Source organism: Dermacentor albipictus, chromosome 1, assembly GCF_038994185.2.
Source record: "Dermacentor albipictus isolate Rhodes 1998 colony chromosome 1, USDA_Dalb.pri_finalv2, whole genome shotgun sequence".
Lineage (NCBI taxonomy): Eukaryota > Metazoa > Arthropoda > Arachnida > Ixodida > Ixodidae > Dermacentor > Dermacentor albipictus.
In genome coordinates this window covers 178,803,329-178,814,620 of record NC_091821.1, presented here as the reverse complement: position 1 = coordinate 178,814,620, position 11,292 = coordinate 178,803,329, and the positions used below count along the sequence as shown (strand labels likewise).

Below are 11,292 nucleotides of genomic sequence, written 5' to 3'. Positions count from 1 at the left end.
TATGTTCTACATCTGTAAAGCCAGCGTTTGTTCTGCAGTTCATTTTAAGTACCTGCGAGTCGTAAAGAGCATTTACTGGATGAACCAATAATGAATTTGAAAGTTTTCCCAACGTTCGGACGCGTCGTGTTTTTCGGGCGAAACGTAGTTGACAACGCACGCCCCGACATGCCGGCAGCGCAGTTCTTAGTTACTACCGCCACCGCCAGGTGTGCGCGCTTCGTTTCCCCTCTGCTTCCCCCCCAGAGCGCCTACGTTCATTGTCGTCGCTGGCGCCGCGTGACGTCAGCCCGGCATTTGGTTCGTGTTCAGCGGTGGAAGGCGCGCACACCAGCGTCCTTGCTTCAGCTGCCGGGCCGTCTAGGCAGCGGTGCTTCGTCTCGCGGCCTCGTTTGTGGAGACTGGTTTTTCAAGTGGCGCCGGCATTTGGAACATCAAGTGTGTCTCCATCAAGCTGTTGTCGTGACCTATCCTGAGCCATGTGTCCCGTGGTTCTGCTGGCGCTGTTGTTGAGCCTCCTGTTGCTTTTGCTCGAGGTTGTGGCCGCGCTGTCCGTGGCCTTCAACCCAGCGCGCGTGGAGAAGTTGAAACAGGGCGACCTGGCGCGTGTCTCGTTTTCCGCACCCGCTCTGGAGCCACGATTCTTCAGCGTCGCCTCGGACAATCCGTATGTGGCATCGGTGTCCGATCTAAATGTGACTGAAACTGGCGCTTTTGTCAACGGGACGTTTGCCGTGAAGGGGAACTTTCTGGGTCACGCTAAGGTGCGCGTTGTGACCAATGGCACTGAGTCGAACGAGTTTCTTCCCGTCAGCGTAGTGCGGAAGCAGAACAGACTCTCCTTAATATTCACGGTATCCGTGGCCGTGCTAGTTTCTTTAAACTACATCAACATGGGTTGTGCTTTAGACATGGAAGTTGTGAAAGATGTGCTGCGAAGACCTATAGGCCCAGTCGTAGGCTTCTTCAGCCAGTATCTTGCCATGCCTTTGGTGAGTTCCACTGCCCTACATAGTCGTTGTTCCGTCCAGGCGCTTGTCGTGCGAAAGTGCTGCTTGTGTGCGCACTTAATCCCAGCAACTGCCGTGCACTGCTCGCTGAACGGCGCCGCCTGAGGCAGCCGATGATTGAGCGACGTTATTGGCATAACACACGCTCACGGCGTTGGCTGAAAGTGGTTGACCCTCGCGTGCCGGCAACAAGACCGCGCTTGTGGCACGCGAGAGTGAACGCCGGAGGCCTTGTCTAGAGACGGACCTTGACGCCACCCATTCTTCTAGGAAACCTGTCGCAAGAGGTCTTGCATCGAGTGGCGGATGTGGTGTGTCGGTCGCCACTGGTTTCCTATAGCTTGTTGTCACTAGATAGCAGGTATTTCGCGTGGATGCTGTCAGTTCCTTGCAGGTTTCGTGCAGTTACATAATTCACTACAAAATGATCGCTTTCAAGAAGTTATTTTCGATGTGGCACGAGTGAGGGAGGCCCCTTGCAGTTGTACGTCATGACAAAATGATCGATTTTAACCACATATTTTCAGTGTGGCATGGGTTGTTTTTTCATTTTTATGCTTCCACCACGTTAAACAGGCAAAGGTATCATTCAGTGTACGATCAGCTTTATTGTCCACTATGTGATACATTGCTTATTCTTAAATAATGGTTCAAAAGCGGTTGAAAGCGAGTGCAAGGAACTGAAATATGCACAGCCCCCAGCACACTTGTCTAGAGCATGTGAAAAGTGAGCTCAAGACAATTCTGCTGGAGGCTGTACCGAAAAATGTAGTTGTACTGGACTGTCATGCAGCTTTAATCTTTTTTTTTTTTATTCCTCCTCATTCTGAAAGAAAAGCTCCAAATTGTTGCTAGAGCATAAGCTATGTGTGAACTACACTTTGTTTCCTCTTCACCTTGAGGTATTTCACTGTAGAAACAGTTTCATTTCTATAGTCCTCTTGCCTTGCATGTTGAGTAGCTACCTTACGTTTTTTGCAGTATGTGCGTTATTGGTACTGTTTTCTGTTTGCAGTTTTATAGTATTCCACGCACTATTTTTTGCATGACTTTGGGGCATGAAAAAAAATTCCGACTAACCCCACGTCACAAGTGTATGACTGGTTACAACTACATAATATTCATTACATTAAGGATACAGAACTGACATGTTCAGTCACGCTTAAATGTGCAAGCAATGATTGGCACAGCAGATGCTTTACTGTGTTGAGTGGGTTTGCGAAGGGATAAACTTGGCTTCCAAAGTGCACCCCTTGAGCACTGTGCCAAGTGATTCCTCTTTCCTGGGATGTATTTAGCATCACTCTTGTGCAAGCCTTTGTTCATAGTCTTGTAGGTGGAAGGGGTTAGGGCTTCTTTTCTTTGTCAGTTTGCTTATTACTTCCGATTTTATTTCTTCTTTCTGGATTGGTTAAGCTTATGAGAAGTGCCTGGCTGCCTCACCTGCTACTTCTCGTATGCTTTTGGGGCGTGCTAATGCAGGATGTGAGGTCAGTGGTTTTGAGGCACCCGTGCCTTGATTCCATGCACTTGCAAGAGCAAGACTATCAAAACGTCTGCTGATTCAACTGCAGGACTCCCTGCCTTTTGAGCAAAATTGGGTACTTTTTGTGGAGGTATTGTTGCCCTTCGGGGCAACAAAATCTTTACAAAAATTGAGAAAACTTCACAAAAATATGTTGAGCCAACCTCTCTTTGTTTCTTAGTGTTTTCATTGTATTTTCATTCAGTCCTGCCTACTTGCTGCAGTGCCAATATTTTTAACGTTTCGTGAGTATCATGCTTCCTCTGAGACCAGCCTTGAGATGGATTCATTCTTTTCTGACTAGACATGTAAATACTACTTGTACAAGAATTTGCAGTATATGAAACAAATTATATTTTTCTTTGCAAGTTTGATACTGCTGCTATATGATGCCTTGAGATGGATTCATTCTTTTCTGACTAGACATGTAAATACTACTTGTACAAGAATTTGCAGTATATGAAACAAATTATATTTTTCTCTGCAAGTTTGATACTGCTGCTATATGATGAGCTTGGCTTTGGTGAAACTTATTTCCTCATAGAAGGTACATTTTTCTTTCTACTGTACTTGTTGGTCACCAGATAAGCATTATTCTTAGCTAATTTACCTGGAGTCGCAGGTTCAATTACTCGCTGCATTCAAATAGGGACATAATGCAAGAACATCCATGTGCTGACCTTTGGGTGCTCATAAATAATTGCAAAGGATCAAAATTAATCTGAAGCATCTCATTACAGCGTCTCTTGCAGCTGCGATGTTGCTTTGAAATGTTGCTCTCCATTGGTTCCACATTATGCCTACGGTGCACCTAATCTATTAGTCTCCTTTTGGCATGGAACTGTTTTCCGTGCTGCAGGTGGCTTATGGAATGGCACAGTGGCTTTTCGAGGAAGCTTACCTGCAGCTAGGACTTTTCACATTTGGCTGTTCCCCTGGCGGAGGAGCTAGCAACATGTGGACGGTTCTTCTTGGTGGTAACCTGAACTTAAGCATTGCCATGACCTTCATCAGCACCATTGCTTCTTTGGGTAAGGTTTGTTTCTTTGCATTCTGGAGAACTTTGTATTCCACATGTTTCTGCGACAACGGTCTTGGATTTTTAAAAATAGGACATTCAAGACAAAATAATCATTTCAACTGGGCAAGCATCACAGCAGTGGCAAACATCATAATTTGGAGGATAATTGTCAATGCGGTTATTGATTAACAGTTTTTGTAATTAACTTCATAATTATTTACTTTAGGAGGTGTGTTATAATGGCAGAATTGAAATTGGCCAGCACTCAGAGCACAAGCTTTTATTAGAAACATTGTGCCTACTAGATGTGTTGAGAAATGTGGACTCTTAAGTGTGCCATGAAATAAAATGGCTGTTCCAGCTAATATGTTTGTGCACTGTGGAAATATGTAGTATGAAAAACTGTAAAAAGTTTACTCTTTAACAGGTTGTTTACCAATGTACATGAAATGCAGCATGTGCATATCTGGAAGATTTCTATATTCCATAGGCTCTTGCTGCATATTTTTAGACTGACTTTCTTTTCTAAATTGTGATATAAAGTTATAAACAGAGATAAGGTGCCTCAGAAAGGCTGGCCAACGTTTCGATAAGATCTTTATCATAGGTCCTCCTATTGAGACATTGCCCAGCCTTTCTCAGGCACCTTATGCGTGTTTATAATCTTTATACCGCAGTGTGCTACTCCATCTGTCAGCCCCCTTCTTGATATTGGTTTTATTTGTAAATGTGGCTTTCATTTGCATAGAAAATGTACTTACAGTGAAAACTGAGGCATCTGGGAGATTATTTCAGCTTGTACAACAGCAAATGTTTCACTATACAATTTTGAAATGTACTTAGCTTGCAAGACTATTTATTATACCTTGCTATTTTAGCAATGTATTAAAGATGACCACTGAAGCCTTTGATTGGTTTTGAACATCATTTTTTTATCGGGAGATTGTTTGATACATCTAAATATATTTATAAAGAGAAAGTCTATATTAACCGCTGAACTGACTCTGTAAGCTGACTAAATCAATTAGGCAAGAAAATATTGAAAGGTACCACCTGGGCCAGTTCACATGGAAAATAGAATTCTCACAATTGATGCCACATTTTGGCGGGTGACATTGAATTGGGAAATGCACTTGGTACTCTGTGGCCAACATATACAATTTTTTTCTACCAGATCTGTGAATGCCAAGATGCAGGTTTATTGTTATTAATATATTTGATGGATGCTTGAAGAGCTACAGCAGATATGCATCTCACGTGTAGAGGCACAGTTTTGTTTTTGAGAGTATTGTTTTCTTACTGCAGGCACCATGCCCCTCTGGCTGTTCACACTTGGACGCAACCTGTTCCAAGAGGCATCGCTGCGCATTCCCTTCCGCAACATATTCACAACATTGGTGTCAATGACGCTGCCACTCGGTGTTGGTCTGGCCCTGCAGCGTTGGCGGCCCAAGGCTGCTGACGTGTGCAAGCGCTTGCTGGCCCCAGTGTCCGTGGCCATGATAGTGTACATAGTTGTGTTTGGCACATATGCCAACCTGTACATGTTCCAGCTGATGAGCTGGCAAGTACTGTTGGCTGCAGCAGCCAACGTCTGGGTAGGCTTTGCAGTGGGTGCCCTGGCCACCCGATGCGCAGGCCTCCCGTGGGCTGACGTGCTCGCAGTGTCTATAGAGACTGGCGTCCAGAACACGGGCATTGCCATTGTGTTGCTGGGCTTCTCCCTGCCTCAGCCGGAGGCAGACATTGCATCAGTGGTGCCTGTGGCGGCCTCCATTGTGACTCCCATTCCACTGCTGCTGCTGCTGCTGGGGCAGAAGGTGTACAGCCGCTGCTGTCACCGGGCCGACACAGTGGCGGACGCAAAAGGTGTGGCAGCCTTTGCTGAGGTAGGCGCCGCGGGTGATGTGGAGGAGAAGCGGGCATTGACAGTCTCCAATGGAACAGTAGCCAACGGCACGCTCGGTGGCGGGAAGGCTGCTGAGGCCAGCTACGGTGACGATCCTGAGCGGCTGTGATGTGTTGTTGGTGTGACTTGGTGTCCCTCGCTCCTGTTCCCTGTGCACCTGCTGTGGCCTTGTTTTGGGGGTTGCTTGTCTTTCCATCCTTTCCCTACAAGCACACGCTTTGAACACTTGGGAGGAGATTCAGTTGCTTACTACTGACACTGTTGGCCTGCACAATATTTTAACCAATAAGTGTGCCTAAGAGCAAGCTGAAATTATGAGTCAGAAGTATTCTCAATTTTATATGTTTCTTGTTTTTTTATGAGTCAATTCTGTCGAGAGACAAGAAGCGCTTGCTCATCATATTTCATATTTTATATGACCTTGAGAAAAGGCTTATGCATTTAATCACACCCTTAAGCTTAGCACTTCTTCATTAGCTTCCCTAACCTGCTTGCTTTGCCAAATATAGGGACACACATGCTTACTGAACCTAGTGATAAGTTAAGGTAGTAAAATCTATTTACTTTTTGAAGCATGATAATGCGAGTAAAAAAGAAAACATTTAAGAGGTGATGCGGGGCCGAAAGGTAAACTTACGAGCTGATGTTCTGAAACAGTTACGCGCTGTTACGAGCTGACTGATCTTAGAAACAGTTTTCACCTTTGCTGTTTCAAAACAGTAGTTTCCTAAAAGTGTGAATTAGCCAGAAAGTGCGAATAGAGAAAAATCGCTTCAAAGGTCTCAAAACATGCCAAAACGTATGCAACTGTTGGATAAGAAGCTCGTTTTCTTCTCTTCTATCATGCAAATAAGCAAACTTAGCAAGAGCCTCCATTATATGCTTAGAAATCAAAAACACACAAAATTGGGAAATGTGTGGTTATGATGAAAATTGTAATTTTAGCACCGCATCCCCCCTTAGAACTAACAAATTTCTGTAAACATTTGATTTTTTTCTTAGTGCATGCTGCCTACTTGCATTCAGGAGGAATGTGTATTGCTTACATTGTAAGCGGCCTATTCTGGCCTCTGTTTTTCCTTCTTCCTGGCTGCAGGGGGCTCAGTGCAGTTACGTGGTCCGAGCTTCATTTCAATATGTACAGCTGTTGACATGTTTAAAAGAGGTATATTTGCATAGGCATTTTTATGCTTCAATTTAATGCAGGAGGCATGCTGTTATGGTGGACCCAACAGGCATATTTTATAGTGTGTGCCAAACATTCTTACATTGAAAAAAAAAAAAAGAACAGAAGCGACCTGGTAGCTAGCAGAATGCTATGGTTAGTGTGCAAGAATGTCACTTTGTCTTTTGTGGCTGCATACTTCTTTTACAAAGATCTCTGAAACTTAAAACTTAAGCCTGGACAGCTTCATTTGTTCACTGCACTACAAATAGCTGTCGTGCATTTTGCTTTGCAACTGCAGAGGAAATTTAGTTCGACGATCTGACTTTTAACGTACTACTGACGGCTTTGAAGAATCTCGTATCAGCAGGAACCATTTTATTTCTTTTTGATATAATTAAAAGTGCTTGTGAAATCTCTCAGTACACTGTGATAGCCTGTTTTGTTCATATTTGATTTCTGGCTCAAGTTTACATTGTTATTCATAGTGTGCCAGGTTTTGACACCAAATTGAAATACATGCTTTTTAGTTTAATAATGTAGTACTTAGCAGTGATGGCCAACTTTTTCCCACATGACAAGCCTTTTTCAAGCACCACTTAAGAACTTGTAAGAGAGATGTGGTGGAGGATAAACTTGCATCGTGGTTGCTTTTGCTTGCTGACTTTTCTTGCTTTGTTTGAATTAACACTGGCTAACAACTATTGCTTGCAATGCTCTGTGCTTGTTTTGTTGTGTGGCGTCTTTATTGGTTCTGTCTGTCTCAGCACCCAAAGTTTGTGGCAAAAGCACTATGAGGCCATTAAATTATGTCTGGCAGATTGCTTAATAGAGACATATGAATGGTTCATGCTGCCATTAAAATGGAAGTATATCGGAAATAACTGCTTGTTTGTATATAGACGCTCATACATATAGCCGCTAACCGAATTTTTGGACATCCTCCACGGCGGAGCCACCTTCTCCGTTGAACTAATGTATGACAACAACTGAACTTTCGGATGTTGTATGGTGCCTCATGGACATCTCATTCAGCCTTTCAGATATGATCTGTGCATGTGATGTCGCAACGGTGGCAGCTGTGAATGGTTGATACCATTCAAGTTGCTGCCGATACCCTCACTTTTGTTGACAAGCTTGTTTTAAGGCTTTTCAAATGCCATGCAGCTGTTGCTAATAGTTCTGTGCCAATTCGGTGCCAAACCATAACTTTCATTGACACGCAATCAAGCAACGATCATTAGGCCTATGATCGTGGCAATGTGGCCATGACCAAAATTCGATGATTATCGAAGCTTTCTGCTATAAAGTGTTCATATGAGCAGCTCATCAGTGATGAGGGCAGAGATTACGTGCATGGCTTAGACTGACAGTCACAGAAGCCACGTTCAGGTCCCTGAGTGACCAGCTGGCAACTACCGCGAGCGTGTGCTTACTCGTGTGTGCGCTTAAGGGAATGTGTAAGCACTCACGTGTATGGACAGTTCCAAATTGAATTTGTGCATAACAGGCTAAACTGCTGGCATCGTGCAGAAATAGTTGCAAGCGACATTTAGGCCAGGACAATGTAACGGTTGTATTCAAACACATCTCATGAGAGGTTAAGTGGTGCTCAGCCCACGTTATCAGCAGGATCAGATTGTTGTAAAGGGTGGATAATAAGAAGCACATAGAATCGATCGAGCTAAAGAAATCCTCACATTATAGTGGCCCTGCGATGGCATGCAATGAGGGAATGCGAAACGTAAATGTTCTGTGGTGAAACATCTATTCAGCATTGACCTCCACAAAATTTCAAGTAGATGTTACGTCACTGAAGCACAATGCCAAACAAAAGTCTAAACAAATTTTCTGTGCTGCTGGCCTTGTAAAAAAAAAGCAAGACTTTTTTTTCTCTCAAAATTAGTTTTTTCAGTCTGCTTAATTATTACATTTTTACGGCCTCCTCTCAGGGGTAGTTCTAAAAGGGACGACCCCCCCCCCCCCCACCTTGCAATGGCCCTCTCCTACAACCATGGTATTCCAAGTAATGAAGTGCGCTCCTGCACCCCCAATTAAAAGCTCTGTCTCTGCACCCCTAACAGAAAAATCGTGGTACTACCCTTGCCTTCTCTGTGTCCGAAAAATCGTTCAGCGGCTGTAGATATATGCAAAAAAATCCAGTCTGTCTTTGTAGAAACTTGCTAGGAATTATTCATCTATTGGTGGTCCAAGGTAGTTTAAACACTAAGATGATAGTTCTAATGCGTGTCTCATGCCACAGTGAAGCAATCATTGATGACTTTCAGCAGTAGGGGTAGAAGGTTAGATAGCTTTTGTGTGACAACTGCAACAATAGCAAGTGGCTGTCGAGTGCACTGTTCTTTAGCCAGTAAAATCCATACTGGTTAATGTTCCATGTGTTCAAGTCATGAGTGCCTTAGCTCTTGCTCCTTCAATGAATGACAAAATGTGTACCGCTAAAAAATTGCCTCAGTTGGACACATTTCAATTATCGGTTCTGGAATGAGAGGGGGGCACTACAAAATTCTCTTCCAACTATCTTTCTCTTTGATCTTCAGGTGCGGTACGACAAGTTGGATAGTCCGCTACTGTCTGACTGATTTCATGGAGCAGGGAACCAGATACGTGCGGATTGCTGTCTGCCTTATTTTAGCGCTGCTTAGCGTGTTTTGTGGCTCTGCTGACTTTCATTTTCTTTTCCTTTTGTTTTGTCCTTGTGTTTGGTGAGTTGTTAGCCTGTTTGAAGCACTGTTTGATTGTTTCTTTGTTTGTTTGTTTTGATATTTCATTTTTTTATAGTATTGAAATACTGACATGGAAGCCTGCGAGTGCTACACATTATCTTGTGAAAACATTAGTATTTGCATTCTTCAGATCTTTGTCACGTAGCATAGCTTGGCCTCTGTAGAGCCCTTGTTTTTGGTTTTTTAGCTGTTCTGTGCTTGGTGCTTCACTAACAAACAGCTTTGTAACACCATGCTTCTGCATAGTAGCTTCGAGGATAAGCCTGACAAGCTCTTTCTGATGGCAAGGTGGGAGACCAGAATACGTTTCAATTTTCCTCATGGTAATTTTCTCTTGAAGTGATTTTATTTTTTGGTGCGTGTGGAAAAGCAAATATTTTGTCTTCCTCTATCGGTGTGGAATCCAGGCAGCTTGCTAATGCAGTGGGATGACATTGTGCACATGAAGAATGCAGAAAGAAGCGGAATGACTGCTTTACTAACCGGTCTCTCTCTCTCTCTGTTTTCTTGTCTGCGTCGATTTTCTCTTTGTGTGGCCCTGTCCTTGTTGACTCTCCTAGGGACCTTCTCGTGACTTGGCATCACTGCATGTCCTAGCAGTGGAGCTTGCAGCTGGTCCTTGACAAGTGGTCAACCCTTTTACGCCATCCACTGAACGGAAGAGGAATTAGCTTGCCTGGCTGCTGGGATCCAAGCCAGTCAACTGGTGCAATCTACCTTTTCATATAAAGCCTTTTGTAGGATATGTTAGTTCCTTACTTCTCAATGCTTGCATGTTTGCTAACCGTGCATGTAAAATGGGTTTTATAGCTCTGTTCCTGTTGTTGTGTTTATTGAATGGAGTTATTGCAGTATGCTTTACACTGTGCTGTGCTGTGAACAAATAGTGAGTTTCAAGTGTTCGGCTTATTCTGAGCCCTCAATGATGTTTCCAGGTGATTCTTTGAACACTTTTCATTGCCTTCTGTCATTGGTGTTCAAAGCATTGCTCTTCTATTTGTCGGAATCATGGTGATAAGTGAATATCAAGGGCCATCATATAGTTTTACTTCTATAAACACTGTTCTTGTGGCTTCATTTCTTAGCTGCTTGCACGCTTAAGGAGTGGTGTTTGTTAAAGGCTGTAGTTTAACGAATTGACTTCTGGCTGGTTAATACTGTCAGTTAGAAACAAATCATCTCAATTGTGCAGTCACTTCATGAACCTTGCATTCTGCAGCTGGGAGTGTTTTCATTGTTGCATGTGGCATCATTACCTTTGGTAAGCTAAGCTACAAGGAATGTGCAACTATGATTGGTACTTAAACATGTGTCTGGTGATCTTTTTAAAATGGCCCATATGTACTGATACTTATTAAGAAGCACAAAAGTATTTTTGATGCTTCAGAGTGACCAGAAGTGTGTTTATTATGTCTGTGTCACTGTAGCCCAATGTTCAAACAAATTATTTAGATGCATACTTTCCTGTTATAAAAGCAAATAAACTAGCATAAGCAAATTTGCATAGACTTGTTTGTTTCATTCATACTTATAGTTGGATACAGCTGTATCCTGCAACTGCAGTGACTAGACACACTCTTTTGTTGCTTTTTACAAGTGTTCCTTAAATATGGCTTGGCCAGGTGTGACCATGGTGCTTTCTTGTGGGAGCCCATATTGTCCAATTTTTACTAGCAGTATAGAGCCAGAATTGCACCTTATATTGCTATACGAGTGTGAACTCTGGTCTTCACTCTTATTTGCCTTGTGATTTGTCGTGGGCCTCCTTAAATATACATAGAAGGAAATATATCCCGTTTGTACTGCATTTGTGAGAACACTGAGTACCAACTTGGTATGAAAAGAAAAATTCTCGGTTCTTGACAGTGCAGGAAGTGGCAACCTGGCTCGCTGTCGTTCTGAGCTCGTTTTCACG

The 11,292-nt window shown here is 43.3% G+C and overlaps 1 protein-coding gene across 7 annotated transcripts; it reads left to right on the top strand.

Moving 5' to 3' along the window:
• Nucleotides 1–275: 275 nt before the first annotated feature.
• LOC139052801 (ileal sodium/bile acid cotransporter-like) lies at nt 276–10,881 on the top strand. Of its 7 annotated transcripts, none has more exons than XM_070529933.1 (4): nt 276–992; nt 3,395–3,566; nt 4,862–5,445; nt 9,938–10,881. In XM_070529933.1, exons 1-4 carry the CDS (start codon nt 480–482, stop codon nt 9,998–10,000), a joined length of 1,332 nt encoding a protein of 443 aa, XP_070386034.1. In that variant the 5' UTR covers nt 276–479; the 3' UTR covers nt 10,001–10,881. The 7 variants fall into 7 exon arrangements, with proteins under 7 accessions (XP_070386034.1, XP_070386019.1, XP_070386051.1 ...); XM_070529918.1 differs by having other exon boundaries at nt 4,862–5,551; nt 9,192–10,881; XM_070529950.1 differs by having other exon boundaries at nt 277–992; nt 4,862–5,425.
• The last annotated feature ends 411 nt before the right edge of the window (nt 10,882–11,292 follow it).

What these genes read in the sequence shown, in the direction of transcription:
- LOC139052801 (XM_070529918.1), top strand. Translation starts at nt 480, where the DNA reads ATGTGTCCCGTGGTTCTGCTGGCGCTGTTGTTGAGCCTCCTGTTGCTT. An exon ending in AGTATCTTGCCATGCCTTTG is followed by an intron (nt 993 to 3,394) that starts GTGAGTTCCACT and finishes TCCGTGCTGCAG; the next exon opens with GTGGCTTATGGAATGGCACA. An exon ending in GGCTGCTGAGGCCAGCTACG is followed by an intron (nt 5,552 to 9,191) that starts GTGACGATCCTG and finishes TTTGATCTTCAG; the next exon opens with GTGCGGTACGACAAGTTGGA.